The sequence below is a fragment of the Mytilus californianus genome, unplaced genomic scaffold (assembly GCF_021869535.1).
Source record: "Mytilus californianus isolate M0D057914Y unplaced genomic scaffold, xbMytCali1.0.p SCAF_3, whole genome shotgun sequence".
Taxonomy (NCBI): domain Eukaryota; kingdom Metazoa; phylum Mollusca; class Bivalvia; order Mytilida; family Mytilidae; genus Mytilus; species Mytilus californianus.
This window is the reverse complement of record NW_026262679.1, coordinates 1771194-1797737: the sequence shown is the minus strand read 5'-3', so window position 1 is coordinate 1797737 and position 26544 is coordinate 1771194. Positions and strand designations below refer to the sequence as shown.

Sequence of the window (26544 nt, the reverse complement as noted above, 5' to 3'; positions counted from 1 at the left end):
GAATATATTTTAATATTTGGATTCAAGGAGTAGCAATTCTATAAAGGCTTATTAAACAGCCATTCCCCATCTCCATTCTCAATTTCATATAATTATATTTAAGTATATTTAAGATCCCTTAATTATATGAACAAATTCTAATGTTTTTTTTTTACTTATGTATTTAAACAAACACAGATAAATATTATTTCTATGATGTATTTAAACAAACACAGATAAATTTATCTCACCTGAAAAAATGGAATATTTGATCATTTATATGAATGTAACTTTAACTGAAGGCAATAAAGAAATGAAAGGATAAATATTACAAAGGTATGATTTATTTTCTAAGGCTATTAAGATTGACATTCAAACAAAAGAATAAAAAGGAGAGTTTATACCAGGTTTAGGGAAAAACAAAACAGTTATAAAATTCTAGTTCATATGTAAATTTTTGGAACCAATGTATAGATTTTAAATTTGGACATTTTTCAAGAACCAACTGCAATGTTTTTATCAATTTATTTCAAACTGGTGTTTTATGTATAAACATGCTAAAGAGATTGAGATTGTTATTTGATGCTTCTCCATTAAGCACCCAGAATTAAGAATCAACTTCAGTGTGTCTCTGTACATCATGAGGTACAATAAACATTAAATACCATCATCATACATTATGATGATCATTGTTTGAATGAATATATCTTAAGAAAGATGAAAATTCAAACACGACAAACATTTACATTGCATTGACCTTGGCCTCCAAAAGCAGGACTTGAGATATGTTTGTCATACTCATCATGATAGAACTGTTGTTGAATGCTAAAATATTATGAGGGTGGTAAAAGGTTATTTTGGTGCAATGTTTTTTGCCATTTTTATTTCACGTGAAGCCGTGAAAAAGGTTCATTATTCACTGTGTTTCGTGAAATCGGTAAAAAGATCAATGTGCAGAAATTTTTAATTGTTCGTTCATCATGAAATGGCAATCATTTCGCGTTCTTCCGTGCAGATACCCCCCTTTATGCCCCTCTATTATCTTATTTTAAACATTTTCAAGATGTGGATGCTGTTCAGACTGTCGACTACAGAAAGGAAACCTTTAGATTGAATACAGTGATATAAAACGTACCAAATTAAACATTCCAAACCAAAACCTGTGCAATCGTATGAAGTCTTAATATTATTTTCATATGTAGATTAATAAGTGGAGATTGTGAACAGCAATATTATTTTTGTATTTATGGATGTTTTCTCAAATTAGACCCCTAAGAGGGTGAAGTATAGCAGGCAAAATTGTTTTAAAAAACTGCAGTAACATATTGCTGGAAAAACACATGAATTATGAAACTCTAGGTAGGGCCATGTTGTAAATGCCAGTGATAAATAAAAAGAGCATCTGTGTTTGACATAATTATTAAATAATTTAAAAGATGTATTTTTTTATCATGAGTGCATTTTGACAATATTTTGCATACACAATTATTTTCAAATGAAACTTCTATAGATGTGTTGATGTTTATGAAGAATTGTGTTCCACATAATCTTATAATATGTGATAGTGGTGAGGGACAGACTTTTTGAAACTTTTTCATCTAATTTTTGAAACATTTAAATTAATTATTCAAATACATGTACCTTAATAAGTGAGGATTTTGTGAATGATATAATTGTAATTCATAATGGATTTGAATTGTTACACAGCTACACAACTGTTAGTGCTTCTTGTTAAGTTTGAATACATTAAGCCTGTTCATGTAACCAATTTCATATTAACATCGAGTTCTTTGTTCCAATTACCAAACTGAATGTACACAAGTATTATACTGGGGTTATTGCAGTGTGAAAAATGATTTTATGTAAATGTTAAGACGGATCTCACAGTTGTAAAACAAGTTGTGTGTATTCATTGTTCTGTACAAGTTCTTGGTATTCATTATTCTGTACAAGTTCTTGGTATTCATTATTCTGTACAAGTTCTTGGTATTCATTATTCTGTACAAGTTCTTGGTATTCATTATTCTGTACAAGTTCTTGATATTCATTATTCTGTACAAGTTCTTGATATTCATTATCCTGTACAAGTTCTTGATATTCATTATCCTGTACAAGTTCTTGGTATTCATTATCCTGTACAAGTTCTTGGTATTCATTATCCTGTACAAGTTCTTGATATTCATTATCCTGTACAAGTTCCTGGTATTCAATGATGTACATATCCTGTACATATATTTACATTATACATGAACATAAAGTCTTATTTATTAATCAAAGAGTTGTGATTCACACTTCTTTTATCTATCATGTTTTTTATGAGTTTTGAATTTTTTTTTTCATAAGTGAAATTTTATGTTAATATAGTGCATTACAAGGGAAAAAGAAAATCATTAATTTATTGGAGGACCAGTGCTAATAAGTTGACTAAATAAAATGCTGAGAGTATCATGATTATATAATTGTCATTTATTATTGCCTCAAAAAAAATTAATAAAAAAATGCAGCTTAAGGAGCTGGCATTTAAAGACATAAGACAAGTACCCAACAACTTAACTGGTCTACCAGTACACACAGTGTTATACACTTGGAAATAGAAAGACAGTAAGAGGTAAGGATTGAAAGTACTATGTGATTGTTCAATTTGAATATAAGATGACCTTAAACACAGACTGTAGTATTATACATCATAGTTATTCAAAAATACAGAATTTTGTATTGCATTGTTAATTCAAAATAACATATTTATATAGTACTGAAAAGAAAAGAAAGGATATGGTGTTTTTTTTCATGACACAATTCCCTACATAAACTTGACAAAGAAATGGCTGTTTTATTGCTGTTCTTCATCTGTAAAGGCACAGTAAAGTCTTTAACATGATGCAATACAAGTTCAAGATTGTCCTAAGTACCAGTTGGAGCTGATTCAAATTTTGATAAGTTTTTCCATGTAACAGGAGTTATGGTTCTTAATTGATTGAAAAATGCCACTTTTTCCTCGCCATGCCTCAACACCAGAACTGTTCAACCAATCCTTTCCAAGTCTCGTTGCCAAATGGTTTTCCAGTATGTTTTTATCGAAGATTTTTTCTTTGTTGTTCGTGAATTATGGTGTTTGATTTATAGAAAATGGTGCTTTGTGTATAAATTTGTGTGATATCAGGAACTGCGTAAACAATTCTTTTCAAAGTTGAATATGTCTCTCCTGATGACGACATTGAGATCAAGTTTAAAATGGCATTAGAGTGACAGGTCTTCCTGCAGCTTATTACCTTGTGAACTGGCACATTCAAAATCTGGCTCAGCATGTCAGTCTTAAGTAAAAAAGCTGGGTTCATGAATAATCATGATCCTCACAAAGTTTTTTTTAATAATCAGTCCAACTGGAGAAAAGAACACAATTCAACTATAATTAAAAACAAATTGTTCAGAGAACAATTTAAGGTCTTTCCAACAAAAAAAAACATGTATTTTAATCAGAAAATATAAAAATCGAGTTTAAAATGTCATTTCCTTTCCAGTGTCAGATGATGGCTAACTGCACTGATTCCAAATATATATGGTTTCAATACACTTTTATTTGAAATAAGGGAGATAATTTGTTACTTCCGGTTTGAAAAATGTCACTTCCAGTATAATATGATAGTTTACTTGACACTGATTTCCAAAATATATGGTTCTATATATTTTTACATCGAATAAGTACAAAAAATAGCCATTTCCGGTTCACACAAAGTCACTTCTGGTTGGCTTTTTCAAGGTCATATGGCTTGCAACCTAATGCAAGAAGTTCTATGGCTTGATCATTTTCATATAGAAAGTTAAAGCAAAGGTCAAAATCTAGAACATCAAATTTACCTATGACCTTGACCTAAATTTCAAGGTCATAAATTAAGGACCTCAAATCAAAAGACCCTAGGTCTGTACTATATATGGTTAATGAGTGATATCACCATACAGCTAGTTTTAGATATGAGAGGGGAGAAAACTCCCATTTTATGTCAACGTACCCGTTCAACCAAAATTTATGTGTAAAGGCATGTCGCATATAACAATTTAGTAAAAATATTTTGTCGATATGTTATACGGATTCTGATAACAAGTAATAACAAGCCAAAATTAAAATTTACAACTTGACCATTGACCCTGACCTAATTTTTCTATTAGTTGACCAATACCTATCACTTATTTCAAATACATAAAGGGGAATAACTCTCATATGGTGTCTTCGTAAGACTTAGGACAAAATAAAATGTTACATTCTGAGGATATAACGAGCAATTTGGAAAAATAAATTTGTGGCTCGCTTTTACGGTTGAAAAGGAGATCTCATAACAAGAAAAAACTGTTTGGGGAGATAACTCTTACAAAGAAAAGTGTTCAATTAAACAGGGTCAGCTTCAAAAGCGTTTAAACTGTACAATATCGTATACAAAATATTTAAGCGACATTTTTTGAAACATCAATACAGCTCAAGAAAAAAATTAGGCGGAAGAAAAAAAATCAGAACAAAAGCAAAAGGTTTTGCCATGGAAAAGTGGAAAGACCTTATAATTGGAGAGTTGAAAGGTATTTTTGAGATACACCAGAGAAAATAACTCAGGCTATATACACGAGGGCAATATTATATTATAAACCAAGGTTGACAGTCCGAACTGAGCTAAAAAAATACAGAAGTTCTGTAGGTGCATAAGCTGAGTTGCAATCTTTATGGTTTTGTAGTACAAAAAGTCGGCTGACAATATATGTCAAAGTGATGGAAAACAAAAATTTGTCCAAAATTTCAGTATACTAAAAATGTATGAATTGCTGTAATTTTGACCAATTGGCCTAAAATCAATGGGGATCTATTTCATCTCAAGACAAATTGTTCATCAAAGACAGGTGATAGATGTGAATTGTGGATCAAAACATATTGTCACAACACAATGTTTTGCCAGTTTCAGTCTAGTTATAGTTTCTATCAGCTTGACCTTTAATCTACCTACTTAAAAAAAATCAATAGTGGTCTTGTTTTTAAAAGGACATTTTTTCAAACTACCGGGGTAGCTTTAGTGAAGTCATCTGGAACCAAAATTATAAACAAAAATTCAGTCTCTCAATAGCTGTTGTATCCTTGACCTACTGATCCCTAAAACAATAGAAACGGTAAACTCACCCAATGGGCATTATCAAACAAAAATTTGTAAAGATTTTGTCTGTTTGTTAACATGCCGACACATGGACAGCATTCATCATATTTTAAGAAGAGGAAGACTTAGTTGTAGCTTGGCTTAAAGTAAATGCCCCTATCATCTCTCCTTGGGGCTTAAAAAACATTGCTACCATAAGGTTTTTTTTATTCTGATTTCTAATATCCTCATTTCTGAAAAACTACATAGCAAAGATGTTTCAAACTTTACAGGAATAATGATTGGAAGTCTCATCTTATACAGCATGATTGTACCCCGGTTTGATCCACTTTTAAAATATTTAAACAAGAGACTACCAAGAGCCTGACTTGCTCACCTGGTTAAAACATGAAATATTCAAATCATTGGCAACAGTGGCAGCCATTTTTATAAACACAATTTTTTGGGGTTTCCAGAAAATAACGAGTACAAGTATGGATCTCTATGAAATTTCACCACAAAAGAAAGGTTGGGATTAATTTTGGGGATTATTGTCCTAACTGTTGAGAAATCAGGGGCCAAAAACAAGCATTTTTCTTGTTTCAGGACAATAAGTTGTGTATAAGTGTATGGATCTCTATGAAATTGTACCATAAGGTTCCATACCCCAACAGGAAGGTTGGGATTGATTTTGGGGGTTATGGCCCAAACTGTTAAGAAATTAGGGGCCAAAAAACAAGGACTTTATGGTTTCTGGACAATAAGTTAAGTATAAGTATTTGGATATTTATGATAGGAAAAAAGGAAGGTTGAGATTGATTTTGGGGCCTAACCATCTAGGAAAAAGGGGCCAAAACAGGACTCTTCTAATACTTTGTATAAATTGCTTATTTCTTGACCAATTTCAATGGGTTTAAATTCAGTCTTGAATTCTTGGGGTTCTTTAATATGCTGAATCTATCCATGTATTTAAATTTAGGATTTAGGGCCCCGTTTTTAAATTGGTCCACCTTGAGATCCAAAGGGCCCAAAATTAAACTTTTGTTTGATCATTAAATAATTGAATCATTGGGGTTCTTTGATATGCTGAATCTTACCTTGTATTTAGATTTTTGATTTTGGACCCTGTTTTTAAATGTTCCACATTAAGGTCCAAAGGGTCCAAAATTAAAATTTGTTTGAATTCAACAAAAATTGAATTCTTGTTGTTATTTGATATGCTGAATCTAACCATGTAATTAGATTTTGGATTTTGGGCCCCATTGAGGTCCAAAATTTTCATCAAAAATTAATTCTTGGGGTTCTTTGATATGCTGAATCTAACCTTTGATTTAGGATTTTTGACCATAATAAGGTAAATGTCCAATTTCAAATTTTTAAGTTCTTGGACCACATTCATTCTGTGTCAGAATCCTATGATGTGTCAAATATCTAATCATAATCCAAATTCAGAGCTGTACCGATCTAGAATGTTGTGTCCATACCTTGCCCCAACTGTTGAGGGTTTGACCTCTGCTGTCATATCAAGCTACGGAGCATTTTACAATCCTTGCAACCTGGTTTGATCCAGATCCAATTGTAGGTTTTAAAAAAAAAACGAAGATAATAATATATGAAAAAATAGTGCCAGTAAGGAGTCATTAGACAATATCCATTACTATATCTTCTTGAAGATCTGGTCCTGCTGTTTACTTCTGTGATTTACAGTTTATGTCTGCTATAGTTTTGAAGATAATTGCAAACAAGAGGCACATCTTTGCCAGTATTGCTCACCTGGTGAAAAAGTGCCAATCTCTTGTGAGTAACTACTAGTATATACCAGACATGGGGTAGTTGAAATATGTAATTGTAATTGGCTGTAATTAATTACAATTTCTCAAGTAATTGAATGTAATGTGTAATTGAGCATTTTTTCAATTACAAGTAATTGAAAGTAATGAATTACAAGGCCAAAATTGTCTGTAATTGACAATTACTTTTCAATTACAACTCAATTACATTTGAAATTTGGGATTAGAAAGATTGAATCTTGTGTTTTCTCAAAAAAGTATTAAAAGCCACGACCTTAGTAAATGTAGGTAGCTGACAAATCAAAGCCTACACAGTATACCTTCTGTAATTACACAACCTTAGAAGATTCTTTATTTTGTAATGAATGAACAAAAAAGAAAAAAAGAAAAAAAAATATTGTAGAAACATGCCATAATTTGTGTTTAAAAGAAACCAAAGTAAGTCACTGTCTTATACCTTAATTAGCTTGTTACCTACATGTATATTCAGATAGATATTGTTGGACATTGATTTAACATAATCAATTTGAAAGGTTATAGTCAATCAATAAATATAACCCCTGGCTATTTGTTTTATCATAAACTATATAATGACTGTTTTTACAACAGTTATGTTTGCATGTTAAACAGGTGTTAAGCCAATTAGAGAGAGATAAATATACCCCTAGATACATGATTTTTTTTTTTAAATTAATTAATTGTGATTAAAACTACATTATATTTTTTAAAAAGTCAGACTTTCTAAATCATTTCTTTAGGAAAAATAATTTTAATAAGTTGTGATCAAAATAAAAAATTAAAATTTCTTGTATCATTTTGAAATACATTAAAACATAAAACTTCAATAGGTAATTAAACAAAATTTAATATTTTCAAAATATTGAATAAGGCTTTTTATCATTTTGCACATTAAATTAAACCTGACATCTAGTCCTAACCATTCCTGATAGACAAAGTATTATGAGCACTTCAGATTTATGTTTGTTTTTTCTTTATTCCTGTAACACACCAGATATTTAACTTTTACTCTTCTTTGATACTAGCTGAATTTGAAAATAGTCACTGTAGATCTTGGACTCACTTGTTATTACTATAAAGCAATGTATGATTCTTATGTACATATCATAGAATAAATGCATGTTCTAAATTTTCCTTTCAAAAGTAATTGAAGTAATTAATTACATTTGCCAAGTAATTGGAAAGTAATTAATTACATTGGTAAAAAAAGTCAAATGTAATGTGTAATTTAATTGAAGATTTTGTAATTGTAATTGAATGTAATTAATTACTTTCAAAAGTAATTGACCCCATGTCTGGTATATACTCATACTAGTTCTTCTTTGTGTTGCTGATCATTATTGCACTTGACACATTTACCTTGCTTTTGATAGTTTTTGTTTAAATGACAAAGCTGCAAAACCAGAGGCTTTACTGTGCATCTGAACCTTTCGTTTAAAACAATAGACAAAACATGCATTACACCCCTATGTTCTATCTTAAGCCATGTCTGCCACATTGGTAGGTACGTAGGTAGGATCATTGGATACATTTTTCAAACAATATCTCAATGATCGTTGTGGCCAAGTTTGGTTCCAGTTGGCCCCAGGAATTTAAGAGAAGATTTTTGTAAAGGTTTACAGGCATAGTGAGCTAAACATCAATATTTCAGGGACAACTCCAAACAGGTTGTCTAAATTTGGAATTTTGGAAGTAGATAGACATTGTCATGTTGATCATTTTTACAATTTACCCGAGTTATTAATTTTTTCAAGATAACAACAAAATCTGTGAAAATTGGAAAAAAAATGTTTTCAATGGCAACAACACCAAAATTGGTTGCAGTTTTTATTTTTAATCTAGCTCCTATTGTTTTCAAAACTGAAAATAAGAAGAAAAAAAATATATTTCAGGGGTAGTGACTCCAATGCCAGTAGTTGGATTTTCCTCCATTTTTAGGGTACATACATCTTGTGCTGATCATTTTTGCATTTTACACTTTTGACAGTTCTATATTTTTAAAGATAATAGTCAATAAATTGCTTTGCTGAGCGCAGCTGGATACAACCATAGCTGAGTATGACCGCAGAGGTCCAACCCTGAACAGTTGGGGCAAAAATGGACACAATATTCGCACTTGATACAGGTCTGAATTTGGATTGTAATTAAATATTTCACATTTAATAGGATTCTGACACAATAACTGTAGTCAAAGAACTTAGAATTGGATATATGATTTGAATTTATATTCAATTTTATTATTTTGTGCAATACACTGTGCTGTTGCGAATTGAACCCCCCCTTTTTCCAAAAAATAAATTCTTTCCCTCAAGATATAATTTAATTTTGGATGTAACGCGTCTTCTGATTGGCTGACGTTGTTTTGTTTATCAGCTCATTGACATAATTTTGTCATGTGACCTTGAAGTCATCAACGTTTTTTCATGATTTACTCTGGTTTAAAATGGAATTAAGAATTAAATTATAAGAAATGACTGTAATATTTTTTTCTGTTTATTCGAAATCACATAAAAAATGTGGTGCACACTTTAAAATAACCCGCTACACGGGTTATTCAGTGTGCACCACATTTTTTATGTTATTTCTTCATAGACAGAAAAAATATTACAGTCATTCCTTAAATGGTCATAATAACAGTTCAAATTTCCAATGGAGTTTGCAACCATAAAAACCCAATTAAATACATCATAAAAGTATTAAAATAGAAAATGACATACATAATCATGGCTAAAATTAATCAGCATTTAATAGTTACTTCTAAAAATAAATTGACAGCTAATCACCTCAAGACAATACAACATTTCTTTATAACAAAACCATTGTAAGGGAAGTAACTCTTAATGCTAAAAAACCCAAACAAATGATATTGATCACAAATAAGCCAATCTTAACCATCCCTTTGTTGTATGGAAACTTGTGGTACAATTTCAGAGAGATCCATATACTGTTCGACAAGTTATTGTCTGGAACCTATTAAAAGGCCTATTTGGGCCTCTTTTTGGCTCCTTATTCCTAAACTGTTGGGACCATAACCCCCAAAATCGATCCAAACCTTCCTTGTGTGGTTTAAAACCTTGTGTTTAAATTTCATAGATTTCTATTCACTTGTTCTAAAGTTGTTGTCCGGAAACCAAATGTCTTCGGACAACACTGACACCGACGATGACGTGATACCAATATACGACGGCAAAATTTTTTGCGCTAGATAAAAACTGAAAAATTGTATTTCATGGTAAAATGGATAAACAGCTGTGCCATGAGCCCATGATACACCCGTCGCTTTTTCAAAGAATAAAGTTCAGTAACTTCTCAATGTCATATAAGAAATTTAAGAAAAACTAAAGGGAGGTTATCTTAATAGATATAAACCAGTCACCAAAGTTTCATGAAAACTGCTCAAAGCACTTTAAAGATATTGTCTGAAAACTGGAAAATCACCCCTTTTTTATGAATAAAATCCCATAACTCGGAAAAATAAAATCTAAAATTTATAAAAATCTAAATGGAGCTTATGTCAATAGATATAAACAATTCACCAAAGTTTCATGAAAACTGCTGAAAGCATTTTTGAGTTATTGTCCGAAAACTTGAAAATCCCCCTTTTTTAATGAATAAAACCCCCATAACTCGGAAATGTAAAATTGAAAATTTATAAAAATTGAAAGGAGCTCACGTCAATAGATATATTGAATCCACCAAAGTTTCATACAAACTGGATAAAGCATTTTTGAGTTATTGTCCAACATGTTGACGACAGAACGGACAGAGGGACAGACAACTGTATACCATAATACGTCCCGTAAACGGGCATATAAAAATATGGATAAAAGTTGTAATTTAAGGGCAATAACAAAAGTTGCCTAAGGATTTTGATTTCAGCCATGTTGACTTATGTCTTGATGGTCATTTTTAATATCTATATATAGCTACAAGATACAAAAAAAAAAATGAAATATGATTTTTTTGTTCAATCATTAATGAAAGTGAAATAGTAACTAGCTTTTAGCAGCCAATTTAGTTCAATTTTGTCAAAATAAGCTAAGAAACATTGCTGTTGAATTATTCACTTGCAAGTGAATAATTCGACCTCATTAAATCTGTATTCATGTGACATTCAATTTAACCTCATAGCTGGAGATAAGTTACGCATGTATTCAACTATTAAAAGGAAAATAATGTCAACATTGAAAGTGAAACAAAGATGAACCATTTGGTTGACTGATTCCATCCAAAAAATATCATTCTTATACAGGTAAAAAGGATGATAAACATACTTTTAACCTACCATATGAAATCAAGCAGACCTAGAAAAATCCAATTACACGTGGTTTCTATCAATTTATAAATATATTTATGTTTATATCGGGATATATGACTGTCGACAGTCTGTAGAGGTCATCTAGATGGTTAATAAGATGACATCTAGACAAAAATACACATGAAATGTTGATACATATTATCGAGTCCATACATTGTTAATGATTTATTTTAAACTTTTTGTAATTTGGATATACGTTTTAGTATGTTATAAATCAAATATGAGAATTTGAGTCAAATCAGTGAACATGAATTTGACAGCTAAGGCTTTTTTAAAATGGTAATTTTAGAACATAATTTCAATAATTTTTTTTTTTACCCTATATATTTTTTGCTCTAACTGCTTCATTGTCTTTAACAATTTAAGCAAAAATTGCAGTTTGGTAAAAGTTAGCTTATAAATATATTTCACAAACTACATTTTCCAACACAGCCTTTGTATCAAGTCATTAGAAAATTGACACAAATCACTATACAACTCTATTTTACAAAGCAAAGTTTGATTAAAACAGATCAAATAGTTTTAAAACGGTTACAAGACCTTAAACTGGATGAGCAAAGAAAAGACCAGGTTTCTTCCTCCTTGGGATTAGAAGTCAAACAGACAGCTGGAAATGATTTTCAAATTGTTTTTATTTTCATGTTTGCCTTTATCAACAACATGTATATAGAAACATTTATAATAATTGACAACATGCATTATTTGATGTATTCTATCAAACCTGAAAATACATTTCATTACAAAACTAGACTACACTATAATGTAGTCATACATTGCACATATATCAGAATAGAGAAACAGACTTGACATATTTCTGAGAATACAGTTCTACTTGGATGATTTGTTGTAGGTAACACATCTCAGTTTTAATCAGATAACAGTATTCTCTTGTATCATGATCATAATATACTGATTTACAAATTAACTGAAAACAATTTGGAATCCTTGTTTACAAAACTTACTGACAAATTAAAAATCAATTTAAGGTCTTTCCTCCTTGAGTTTCACACTTGTTGATAATTACAGAAGAAATGAACTTGAATAAAGATATGCAAAAAATTGAGTTTTTTTTTATAAAATAAGGGAGAACACAGTTACTTCCCTTTTAAGAAAGTCTCTTTTTGGGTGTCAGAAAGAAGTCAATCTTACACGTATAAAAAAACAATATTGTTTGCTATACTATACTAAAAAATAACAAAGATAATCAAACCTATTTCTGGTTTTAAAAAAAAATAGAGGGAGTCAAATATTATTAATGTTAGCTTACATTACACCGATTCCAAAAATATATGGTTTCTATGTATTTTTGCGAGAAAAAAGGGAGATAATTTGCTACTTTTGGTTCAATTTTGTTGTCATGATTGGTTACTTTATGCTGATTCCAAAAATATAGTTTCTAGATACTTGCATAAACTATATGAAATAAGTGAAAAATTTCCTGATTACCCAAGATCACTTCCAATTTATCCATTTCAAGGTCATATGTATCTTGACCTAATGCAAATCACCCAATAGTTTTATCATGTACTAGTATGAAGCTGTCACCAATAAATCATAAAATTTTAAGTATTTGCAAAGGCAATAACTCCTATAAATGTCATTAGAATGGGCTTAAACAAAATGTATCAAATTTTTTTGTCTTATCTCATATCCATTTCTTTTCTTGTCTACCTCATACAGTATTAGTGGAATAGGCATAACAAAAATGTATTAATATCAACTCACGACTTGAGCTTCTAATATGTATCATACAGTACCACCATACAGCTTATTTAAAATATTGAAGGGAAAAAACTTGTACAAAAAATCACCAGATATTTAATCCCAAATTTATTGATGTTGTGTCATGTTGTAACTTTTGATTTGACAAAAACCATTGGTTGATAACTTTTACAGTTTTTAAGGAGAAGAATGACAAGCAAATTTTAAAATTTAGAACATGACCTTGACCTCAACTTCCTGCTAATGGACAAAGGACCTCATATATATATCAAAAGACTCTAGGTCTATGAGTTACATTGACATATATTTTTGTCAAACACAAAAACGGAAAATAACTCTAATAAGATGTCACCAGATTGCTTCGATGAATTTGAACAGATCATAATGAGGAACTATTTCCGGTAAAAAGCTCTTAAGAGCTTATGTTTGTATTGTTATATGTGAACCGAATCAAAATAAAACTTTCGTATTCGTATTCGTATAACTAGCAAAAATTTTGGAGAAAAAAAATTAATGAATATTTTAAGGATTGCTGAGGAGAAAAAGCAGTTAATAGGGAGATAACTGCCATAGGGAAAAAAGTTCAGTCAAACAAGTTGAGTTTAAAAATTGCATTGAATGATTGATATCATGTACCAAATAGCTTATTTACATTCTGCGAAACAAACGCGATATTTCAGAAACACAAGTCGTAGAAAAAATAATCAGAACAACACCCTGTTTGTAGACATAATCAGTTTCAGAAATGTCAGAAAATCAACCTTTTTTTACATATGCTGGTGTGAAAATCTTATCAGTAAATTTAAACGGTTGTGTACCATTTAACATGTTAACAAACATAATCCTTTACGAAAACAAATTAAAATCAAACAATGAAATATTAAGGAAATAAAAGTGTATGTAGATATTGAACTTTCCTTTTTATAAATGCTACAATAGTATAAAATAGAAATACAAGAATGTACAATTTGTAAAATACTATACATCAAAAATATAATCATAAAATCTATAATACATTCAAAATGACCAATTTTCATCATGGACAATATTTTTAAATCAATTTAATTCTTATTCAAAACCATTCCTTAAACAGAATCTTTTTATTAATCTACAATAGTGTACACATATAACCATTTCCATCCACACAAAAATTCCAGGTCATTACTGCTGTTTTGTCTAAATAAACTGTTAAAACAGAGATATGTCTCGCCTATCTGTTATTTTGATAATGCAAATGTTGAAATTAAAATAGCAATACTTTAACATGTAAGTTATACAAATAATATAAGTCAATGAACCATGACTGAAGGTACAGGGCTAAACAATCTCCATGGAAATGAGATGTGCCAATGCTAATACAACTGCAAACCAAATACCATTGACTTTTCATAAGTCGTTCCCTTTAAACAAACCTAAACACAAACATTAACTTGTAAACTATGTAAAAGTTTCAAAGTCATTGAACCATAATTAGGGGGTGGGGTTATATAATCTCTATGGAAATGAAACTTGCAAATGCCAATACATTCTCCATGGAAATGAGATGTGCTAATGCTTATACAACTGCATACCAGTTATCATTGACCTACCACTAACAGTTCCCCTTAAACTGACCTAATCACAAACTAATACATGAAAACTAAGCAAAAGTTTCAAAGTCAATAGACCATGAATGAGGGGGCGGGACCAAATAATCTCCATGGAAATCAGATATGCCAATGCTTATACAACTGCATACCAAATATCATTGACCTACCACTAGTGGTTCCCCATAAACTGACCTAATCACAAACTAATACATGTAAACTAAGCAAAGTTTCAAAGTCAATAGACCTTGACTGAGGGGGTAGGGCCAAATAACCTCCATGGTAATGAGATGTGCCAATGCTAATACAACTGCATACCAAATATCATTGACCTACCACTAGTGGTTCACCATGAACTAGACCTAATCACAAACTAATACATTGTTGACCACGCAGTCGCCGCCAACGCCGGAAACAGCATACCTATGTCTCGCTTTTTGACTCCATCAAGGCGAGACAAAAATTATCACTAACATTTATTTTGCAGTCAAGCTGAAAAAAGATTACTTTTGCAATAATCAATAATCAAAATGTCATTTTCTTATTTCAAATGAATACACAATAATCCAATAAAGTTTATTTTCATTCCTGCCAAATCTGGTTACAAATGGTTAAGTGGATTTAACATACTGTTAATCTATCTCTCCTTGTCCGATGGAAACTGCAAGGGTGGTCTTCAAAAACATTTTGAACAAACTAAGGTGTTATATATAAAATTTTGCAGCAAAACTAAGGCAAAATCATTGCTCTCAGAAAGATGAAGTAATGAAATTCAAAATAATGAAAGGATAATATTGGCTAGAAAAAAATTATCTAAAAAAATAACCTTTCAAAAATATGATTTTTCTACTAGTTCTTGTAAAGTCAATCATAACTATTTTTTTCAGTCAGTCTGATAACTAAACAAAAATCTTCTATGGTTAAATCAATATAAAATATTGTTTGATTATATTAGAGTCTATTTAAAAAGTAATGCAAGCATATTTACTTCATGATTTTAAAAGCACAATTCACTGTTCACATATTACCTAATGTCTCCATGTAAAGAAATACAACTTGTAAAATAACTGTTCAAATGACTTCTAGCACTTACAGACTAATGTTCCCAACTAGTGAAACAGTGAAAAATTTCTTCATAGAAGAACAAAATTATATAACATATAATTTGGTTGATGAAAAAACAAATCTTAGATTGATTGTTGACAACAAAAACCTAAACTGAAGGAACTTCAACATCATTACTTCTTCATTACCCATGTTAATTACCCATGTTGGACAGTCATATCAATATATTTCACAGCAAGATATTTATTGTTCCACCCTATCGTACATTATGCTGCCCATGCTAATTTAAATGATACTGTATTTCCCTCTATATGGTTTATGTTGTATTGAGATGAAATGGACATGTTCCTTCTGTCCACTGAAAAATAAATATCAAAATTTCAATTCAAATATCAAAATATTCCATTTTAAAATAAAAGTGTTTTAGCAAAATTAATCAAACATAATGAATAAATTGTGATATTCTTGGTTTTAGTCTCTACTTGGGTTTAATTGGCTAAAGACAAAAGTCAAAAACAATAAAAAAAAAAAATTTCTTCTCAAAATGATGAGAAAAACATTAGTAGCAATAATAATCATTTAACAATAAAATTAGCACATTCATCATTTCATTTAATTTAATAACACATGGAATTATGTAAAGTTTGATTATTCATTTTTATTTTTTTGTTATTGTGAGGACAACACTTAAAGGGGCATTAGCAATTAAGACACAAATTTAAAATATGATTCTTTTTGTTTCAAGTGTTGATAAAAGTGGAATTTTGCAAAAAATATTTCATTATAAGCAGTTAGTTTAGCCCAAATTTGTTAAAATAAGCTCAAAAGCATCGCTGATGTATTATTGACTTGCAAGTGAATAATTCAACCTCATGTGAATCCGTATTCATGTGAACTTCAATTTAACCCATTAGCTGGAGATGGGTTACGCATGTACTAGACATGTTCAGCTATTAAAAGGCAAAGACTGAAAGTGGAACAAGGATCGATGAACCACAAAAAATCATTCTTGTACAGGTAAAAACAATGATTAACATATATTTTAACCTATAACATGAAATCAAACAGACCTAGAAAAATTTGCACATAAATGCTATCCATTTATATTTATATTCATGTTAATATCGGGTTATATGACCGTCTGCAGTCTTTAGAGGTCACCTTAAAGATTAATCAGATGGCATCTAAACTAAAATAACCCAAAATGATGATATATATTTAGAGTCCAAGCATTTTTAATTTGTAAATTATAGACTTTTTGTAATTTGGATATATGTTTTAGTATGTTATGAATCAAATATGAGAATTTGATTCAAATCAGTGAACATGAATTTGACAGCTAATGCCCTTTTAAATTGATAAAACTTCGGTTGATTTACCCTCAGTTCTAATGTCAAATAATTGCAACTTTCCAGATATTTTTTGAATTTATCCTATTCAAAAATGGTAAGGGGTTACAATTGTTAACTTCAAGTCATATAGGTAAAAATAAGGTTAAATTTCAAAAACAAAAGTTTCGAACTGGCTTTATTGTCTTGTGGGGGTGTGCTAGACACTATTATGGAAGGTTAAATCCAGCATTTGGGAGGAAGAGCAATCAGTAGTTCACTAAGAGTTAGAAATATGTGTCTGCATACAGCGACATCTTCTTTCCAATTTTTGCCCTGTAAGCTTGAATGTTTAAAAAATCTGCCTCATCTTGACAGTATAGTACAAGGCAGAATATACATTGATAAGACATATACATGCTAATTTTACAATACTGTGGATTTATTTATTTTCGTGGGTATCACTTTTCGTGGATTGAGGAAAATTTGTAGTTTCGTGGATATTTGATTTCGTGGTTTTGTACATCTATGCATACAAAGCCTATAGAAAATTTGTAATTCGTTGAACATTTGAATTCGTGGTTTGGCTGTACCCACGAAACCCACGAAAATTGATATCCAATGAATAATAATGAATCCACAATAAGCTTTATTGTTGCTACTTGTAATACCTTCTTAAAATAAAGTATTTACTTATCGGTATTTAAGATGTGGAAGGATTGGGTCTTTATTTTTGTGGGAATTCATGACTTACTTACTTATGTCAACAATATGCTTGAAACACCAGTATTAAGCATCCATTAATCAATCAACTAAAGATTTGGTAGCACAGACTCTATGATTTTTATTTTATCATGATTTTGAGTAAAAGTGGTAGTTAAGATTGATTATGATATTGGGATCATCAAGATTACCTTGTGACTTAGATATAAGAAGATGTGGTATCAGTGCCAATGAGACAACTCTCCATCCAAGTCAAAATTTATAAAATTAAACCATTATAGGTCAAAGTACGGTCTTCACTTAACATGTTAACACATCTGTATCAGGTTTCTGTTGTGTTTTTTTCTTCAAAATATTGAACGATAGCTGGCTGGAGGTTAATTCAGGGGAACTAGTTTTATGTGCATTTTGTCAGGTTGAACTTTGGACTATGACAACTTGACAAAGTGAAGCATTTTTTCAGTGATTCTTTAGGTAAATTCAATGAGTTTCAGTTTTTTTTATGAAACACAATTGTCAAATTTCCAAAAATCAATGGAATAAAATAATGGTTTTATCATGGCAACTTCTTTAAGATGTAATAATACAAAATTGCTAGAATACTAACATGAATAAGACCATGTTCAGACAACTGTGATGACTGGAAATGATCTTTGAGTAATGACTGTGAAAAACTTGTATGTAACCTGCATCCTTCTTCTTCCTGTGCCTTGTCACCACTTAACCTATATAAATCTGTAAACATAAAAGTCATTATTTTAAAAACATAAACATAGTAATATCAAAGGGCCTCATTGCTGTTGATATTTTCTGGATTTATGCACTTGTTTAATTGTTGGTATACAACATATCTTTTGACTGCAAAATCTAAGGGCTGTTCCAGAATTAAATGAATGGGAGGGTCGGACGGCAGTGCTATTAAATTTTCATGCCTGGTGGGTGCAAAATCATTTTGAAAATTAGCCATGGTGGGTCATAAATTGAATTCAATTTTGTGCATGGTTTCTCCTTCGTTAATTTTAAACAAAACATTTCAAATAATGTTTTATGATGGTGTTACAAAGAATAAATAAAATTAGAAGCTGTTGTCGCAATGTTTGCATGCCAGACTAAATCATTTCAGAGATTTTTTTGTCTTCCGGAAGTGTAATTGTCTTTGAGTTATCTCCCTTGGCCCACTTCTGCCAGCATGGACGTTGCCCTGGAAGCAAGTTATCTGGTACCATTGCAAACTCGTACCACTAAAAGTCAACTCGTATCAATGTTAATTCGTACCACTGCGAAGTTGTACTATTGCGAACTCGTACTATTGCGAACTCTTGCCACTGTAAACTTGTACCATTAAAAATATATGCATTGTGTCTAAAACATTTTATAAAATATTAATTGATTTTCCTGAATTTTATACAAAAATTTATTAAAAAATTATACAATATACAAATGTTTTATGAATTGTTTTTGCAAATCTTTATAAAAAAAAATTGAATTTCTTAAATACCATATTAATTAATAAATTATATTCCTTTGATAGTGTGATTATTGTGCGATTATGCCTGTAGTTAACTAATCAACTTGTTTAATCCAATTATTTAATTCTGTTATATAATTTAACATCTTGGAATTAATTGTATAATGTCTATTATTAAATACAATATAAAATTATATTGTATTTATTGAACTGATAAGCATAATGTGCTTAAAGTAATAAAGAATTAAATTGAATTATATATACCAAAATCTATTCAATTTAACTAATCTGTAATGATTAAACATTTAATCAAATAGTTGTCAGTAAAAGTTAAATAATGGAACTGTTCAAGGGAGACAATAAAGCCAATCTGCTACAGTTTTCTTTATCCAATTAGCTAAGGAAAAAGCAGCTACAAATTCACCTTTTTAGAATCTAAAGGACAATGGGTAATCTCATTGTTTGTACACCAAAATGAAAATAACTTTACATCATTGGTTCAATTACCATTGTTTAGAACGTTTTAAACCAATCACAACATTTTGGTGTACTTGTTTGAAAATATTACCCAGAAAGCATTAGATTCTGAAAAGGCTAATTGGTCATTGTGATTTCAAATTATATATTTTTCATAGACTAATGAGTTATTTAGGGAAATTTAAATATTTATTCATCATTTATAATCAATTGAATGCATTTAAATAAGTTGGTACGAGTTTGCAATGGTACAAATTTACGTGGTACGAGTTAGCAGTGGTATGAGTTTGCAGTGGTACGAGTTTGCTTTTAGTGGTACGTGCTGACATTGGTATGAGTTTGCAATGGTACGAGATAACTATAATTCTGTTGCCCTCCCCCTTCCTTATAGTCCCCTGATGTTGCCAAGTGGAATTTGGAAGATTTTAAAAATGGTTATCAAGTGAACCTGGCCTGGAAAACCATAAAGATGTAACCATTGGCAAAAAGAGAATTGTTTTAGGTTTGAACTAGAGTTCTGATGAATATTTTCTTGGGTAAAAACGACTTGTAAACTAGGGGGGATGAGATGTAATGGTTAATCAACAAAAAGGTCTGAGCTATCAGAAATAATTTAAATATCAAAATTAACTTCCAGGTATGTATTCTTTTATTGTTTTTTTTACATGGTTTTAATTACCTATCTTTTGCAGAGAGATGAAGTACTTTTAGGATAAGGAGAGCTTCACCCCCAATCTCTTTGCCTGGTTTCTTCCTTTGCCAACTCTTGAAGGCCTAAGTAGAATGGTGAAGAATCTGAAAGCACTTTCAATAGGGGAACCCCTGTCAATTTTTTTTTAAAAGAGGGTGGGTGGAATTTTGAAAAAAATTCTACGGAACACATTGCCCATCTAAATTTTTTTATCATGGGATACCCAGGACCAAAATTAAATTATTTTTCCAGTAGTACTATAAGTGAACCCAAATAATATAACCTTTCTCATACTTTTTTTGTTTGTTTGGACAGAATATAATTTACTTCTTCCATCCTGCTCCCGCCCTCCTAAATTTTAGAGGAGAAAGAAATAAAATTATAATACTGCCATTCTATGTTTCCTTGCTTCATTTCAATGCTGGAGTAGTTACAGATTTAAAAAATCAGGACTGCTTGCTTTATGGCCATAAAAATTCACAATATGATTACTCAAAAATAAAAATGAACCAATCAATTTTTCAATATACATGTATGCTCTGAACAAGAACTCTTTACTAACACATAGAAGAAGTTTTATGACAGAGAGACCAAACATTGCAGACATTTAAACAAACAAAAAAAACAAACAGATAGACTACAGTTGATGCAAGCAGGACTCCCGTGAAAAAACTAATAGTGATATATTTTGCTCCTGTTGGTTAGCATATCTTACCCTGCATGCAGAAACTTTATTAGATATCAATAATAAGTTTTACCTTTGTATACAATCCATCAGATTAAATAAAACTCACAGTAATTGCAACATTTGATTAAACATTTTTTTATTTTGAAATTTAATTTTATGCATGGTGGTTATATTTTCAACTTTTATTGTGTGCATGGTGGGGGTAGTAGGTAATTAAAATTAATGCATGGTGGGTGCAAAAAAAAAGTGCCTTCAAACCCCCAACCCCATACATTTAATTCTGGAACAGCCCTAAGCGAAATTTCTCAATACTGTAAATTTCCAAATATTGGGAGGTTATTACAAATGTGAATAATTCGACTTGGTGAGTATTGCAATAATAAGAACTCGCATTCGGAAATCTGATACATATTTATGTATGACGATTTTTCTGAAATCACAATAATCAATATCGTATTTTGTCCATTCCTCAAAAATCACAATAATTTCTCAAAGCTGTTTTCCTAATGCTAGCAAGTTAAAGGTTTGTTTGGCTTGCTTGCTTTGTTTGTATAAATGTTTGCTCAAGCATTGTAATTAAGATTGACATCTGCTATCAATAGATAGGCGGGGTTTCAGCTTGTATACATTATACTTATAAATGTTATTGGAAGTTAAGCAATGTATACAAGTTGAAGCCCTGCCTATCTATCTAAGAATTAGGAAAACAGCTTTAATTTACAGTATTTTAAACTCCTTATAGTTTAAATTTGCACATACATATCATTGATCTTTACATAGAAATCATCTCATTTTTAATACTTGAATTCTTTAGATAAAAAAATTCGTAAGGGTTCCGCAGAACCCAGTGTCTCGCCTACTTTTGCTGTTAATCACAGGCTCAACAAAAATGAGGAAAAAAATTAATGAAAATATTCCTCTCTATACTATCTTTTAATTGTAAGTAGCTTCTGTCCAAGTTTGGTACAAATCCAGGATAGTTTAAGAAAGTTGTTAAAATTTGAAAAACTTTAACCACAGAGTGAATGTAATGTTTACTGGCAGAAAAACTAAGTCCATTTATAAGTAAAATACGGAAAAAATGGAATTTTTTTTTTACAAAATTTACTTCTGGATACTATTTTATGATCATAAACAAGCTTCTTTCCAAGTTTGGTAGAAATCCAGGATAGTTTAAGAATGTTATTAAAATTTCAAAAACTTTAACCAGAGTGAATGTAATGTTTCCTGGCAGAAAAACTAAGTCCATTTATAAGTAAAATACGGAAAAAATGGAATTTTTTTTTTTACAAAATTTACTTTTGAATATTATCTTATGATCATAAACAAGCTTCTGTCCAAGTTTGGTAGACATCCAGGATAGTTTAAGAAAGTTATTAAAATTTCAAAAACTTTAACCACAGAGTGAATATTTGTGGACACCGCCGACGACGACGACGACGCCGACGGAATGTAGGATCGCTATGTCTCGCTTTTTCGACAAAAGTCGAAGGCTCGACAAAAAGGCCCTTAACACACCTTAATCTTCGTCCCCTAAATAGCTCAAGAGAAGATAACTTTATGTCAAAATTTAGTTACATGATAGTTTCGTTTTCATAACACTTAATTTTCAAAGCATCTTGCCTTGCATGAAATGATTTTTTTTAAATTGGTCAATCATAATCAGATTGCCTGTGGTGGTTATGTTTATCCCTGTAAATAAAAGCGAATGAGAATTCATACATTATTCCTTTCAAGTTTGGATAAAATAGAGATGGTGAAAATAAAAATGATGATGACAGTTCATATATTCCAATGTGAAGTAATAAAATGCTCCGCTGGGGCGCAGCTTGATATGATCGCAGAGGTCGAACCCTGAATAGTTGGGGCAAGTATGGACACAACATTCAAGCTTGATACAGCACTGATTTGGATTGTAATTAAATATTTGACACAGCATAGGTTTCTGACACAGAATGAATGTGGTCTAAGAACTTAAAATTTTTTAATTTACCTATTCAAATCATATCATTGTTATTTGCTTTTATATATAAATCAGAAATAACCAATTTAAAATGGAAAATTTTAATGAAAAAAAAGGAAACACCCCCCCCCCCCCCCCCCAATTTTTTGAACCCCCTTATGATTCATCACCCCCAAACTCAATCCCAACCTTCCCTTTGTGGTATGGAACCTTGCAGTACAATTTCATAAAGATCCATACACTTACACACAAGTTATTGTCTGGAAACTAGAAAAATGCTTGTTTTTTGGCCCCTTTTTGGCCCCAAATTCCTAAACGTTTATGGCAATTACCCCCAAACTCAAATCCAGCTTTCCCTTTGTGATATGGAACCTTGCAGTACAATTTCATAAAGATCCATACACTTACACACAAGTTATTGTCCTGAAACTAGAAAAATGCTTGTTTTTTTGCCCCTTTATGGCCCCTAATTCCTCAAATTTTGAGGGAATTACCCCCAAAATCAATCCCAGCCTTCCCTTTGTGGTATGGTACCTTGCAGTACAATTTCAGAGAGATCCATACACTTGAACACAAGTTATTGTCTGGAAACTAGAAAAATGCTTATTTTTGGCCCCTTTTTGGCTTTATTCCTAAACGTTTTGGGCAATTACCCCCAAACTCAATTCCAGCTTTCCCTTCGTAATATGGAACCTTGTAGTACAATTTCATAAAGATCCATACACTTACACACAAGTTATTGTCATGAAACTAGAAAAATGCTTGTTTTTTGCCCCTTTTTGGCCCTTAATTCCTAAAATTTGGAGGCAATTTCCCCCAAAATCAATCCCAGCATTCCCTTTGTGATATGGAACCTTGTGGTACAATGTCAGAGAGATCCATACACTTACACACAAGTTATTGTCATGGAACTAGAAAAATGCTTGTTTTTTTGCCCCTTTTTGGCCCCTAATTCCTAAAATTTGGAGGCAATTACCCCCAAAATTAATCCCAGCATTCCCTTTGTGATATGGAACCTTGTGGTACAATGTCAGAGAGATCCATACACTAACACACAAGTTATGTCTGGAAGTTACAAAAATGCTTATTTTTTGCCCCTTTTTGGCCCCTAATTCCTTAACTATTGGTACCATAACCCCCAAAATCAATCCCCACCTTCCTTTTGTGGTATTGAACCTTATGGTAAAATTTCATAGAGATCCATTCACTTAAACTAAAGTTAGAGTGCGAAAACCAATGTGTCTTCGGACGACGACGACGCTAACGTCATACCAATATACGACCGCAAAATTTTTTTGCGGTCGTATAAAAAAGTTATTTGTTTTGTTTCATACCTTTGAGTAAAGATGAAGCCCATAACTGAACATGAACATCAGGTATCTTTCCTGCTAACTTCATTGCCGGTGTAACCATGTTTAACGATTCCTACAATATCACAGGCAAAACATGTACTAAATCTTTATAACAATATACTATTCCTACAATATTACAGGCAAACATGTACTAAATCTTTATAACAGTATACTATTCCTACAATATTACAAACATACATATCTTTACAACAGTATACTATTCCTACAATATTAAAGTCATACATGGATTTTAATCTTTATAACAGTTTACAGTAAAGCCGCTTATTTTCATGGATACATTATTTGCGTTTAGCCCTAAATGGACGATTTCGCAGCCATATATTTTTTGGATTTTCTTATTATCCAGATGAAGTGAAGATTCAAGTTTAACAAGTTTGCAACTAAATAATTTTAACAAAATATAATTTAGCTTGTTAATGTTGTAAAATCAAACAATTTTGAAGGGGGATATTTACAGGACAATATTGTTTTATAATATATATTATGCATTAGATGCAATCTTAATAATGCACCCAAAGATTTAAAAAGTTAATGCCAAGATTTATCTGTAATGTTATATCTATATCAAGCATTTATCAACAGACATACTTTTTGTGCAAATAAACTTACAGTATTATTACCCATAGACAGGAAGATATGGCCCAGTAAAACGAGTGAACAAGATGTCATCCTGTTTATCTCCTCTGCGTTTGCCATCTTCAATGTTTCTCTTAGATAATGTCTGAAAAATAAGTACATTAATTCTGAGAAAAAAACCCCACAAAAAACCAGACTTTCACTACTTTAAGGCTTGCTTTTTGAAATTGTGAAAACAAGTTATCCATACATCATCTACATTTTTATCTCGAATGCCTAAATCTTTACTGGAAAGACTTTCTTGGAACGATTTAGAACTTGACATTTTGTATAGACATCTGTCTTTTCTTAAAGATTGTATGTTGCCCTCTAGATACCTTTTTGGTTATTTTTTCTTAGAGATTGTATATTGCCCTCTAGATACATTTTGGTTATTTTTTCTTAGAGATTGTATGTTGCCCTCTAGATAACTTTTTGGTTATTTTTTCTCAGAGATTGTATGTTGCCCTCTAGATATCTTTTTGGTTATTTTTTGTTGAGTTGCTGTTTCACTGATGTATACCCACAACTTACTTTGCCAGTAGATACTACACAAGCTATCGGTCAACTTACTTTGCCAGTAGATACTCCACAAGCTATCAGTCAACTTACTTTACCAGTAGATACTACACAAGCTATCAGTCAACTTACTTTGCCAGTAGATACTACACAAGCTATCGGTCAACTTACTTGGCTTCATTGTATCTCGCTTGGAAAAATGACTGCAATCCTCTCACATAATTTGCCGAAGCTTTCAAACCATGTGATCTGAAAAGTATAACATAATTAAAACATATGAATTTTCTGCGGAGACCTGGGAGGCAGCTTTCCTGGTGTGGAACTTGCGCACTACTTATAAATTTTAAATATATATATATAAAAAAAATCCCTCTTAGTGTTACATGTTGCTTTGATAGTATTCTGAAGTTGATTTTAGTCCATACTGTTTTGGGAATATTTGCTTAAGTAAAGACTATTGAGATTTGTATGATGTCATTCATTGTTGAGTAGAAGCTATTTATAGATATTATTGCTTTGGTATTTGTGGTAATAGTAGCCAGCTACAAAAAAATGAAAAAAAAATGAATGGATCTGAATGTCCATCACAAAGATTGAAACAATATGAATTTTCCTTTAATACACACCTTGTACTTACAAAATAATTGTATTCAATTAAGGCATCAGATCATTATGTTTCAATACTGATAATATTTAAGAAGGATGAGCTTTCTTCTCCGACATTTTAAAAACCAAATTTCTATATATAAAGATTGCATTCATTTCGTAATGGGAAAAAAAAACCACAAACACATGGCATTGTATTAAGCATTGGAAGGCAATACTATTAATTGGAGTAAAATTGTAGTTGGTTCAACTATAATAATGGACATAGGAAGACAAGTTCAATTCTAATTATTATTTTTACAATGAAATCATTGATATTTTTAGAAAAAAAATACTCGATTCATGCAACCTACTTTTCTTGTAATTTTCTTGACAAACATGGTTATACACATACACATCATTTTATAACTTACATTTGAGTATAAATTTCTTGAAATGCTCATGGATAGGATGTATAGAATGTTGTGCTTAATGATCTATGGTTGGTTTTTATTATCTCAAAGGTAG

At 31.0% G+C, this 26544-nt stretch overlaps 2 protein-coding genes across 2 annotated transcripts in view; both read right to left on the bottom strand.

The window, feature by feature from the left end:
* Positions 1-13711: 13711 nt before the first annotated feature.
* LOC127733824 (uncharacterized) overlaps positions 13712-26544 on the bottom strand; it is a 131146-nt gene continuing 118313 nt past the window's right edge. Inside the window, exon 5 of the mRNA XM_052243218.1 lies at positions 13712-14716. The gene's annotated coding sequence lies outside the window, so the exon portion shown is untranslated. The remainder of the gene's footprint in view (positions 14717-26544) is intronic.
* Positions 13712-26544, bottom strand: part of LOC127733818 (MAU2 chromatid cohesion factor homolog) — a 34669-nt gene continuing 21836 nt past the window's right edge. Inside the window, exons 14-18 of the mRNA XM_052243209.1 lie at positions 25603-25680; positions 24907-25018; positions 24259-24349; positions 18245-18372; positions 13712-15944 (exon numbers count right to left, since the gene is read on the bottom strand). Coding sequence (XP_052099169.1) covers positions 15903-15944; positions 18245-18372; positions 24259-24349; positions 24907-25018; positions 25603-25680 — 451 coding nt within the window. The 3' untranslated portion in view covers positions 13712-15902. The remainder of the gene's footprint in view (positions 15945-18244; positions 18373-24258; positions 24350-24906; positions 25019-25602; positions 25681-26544) is intronic.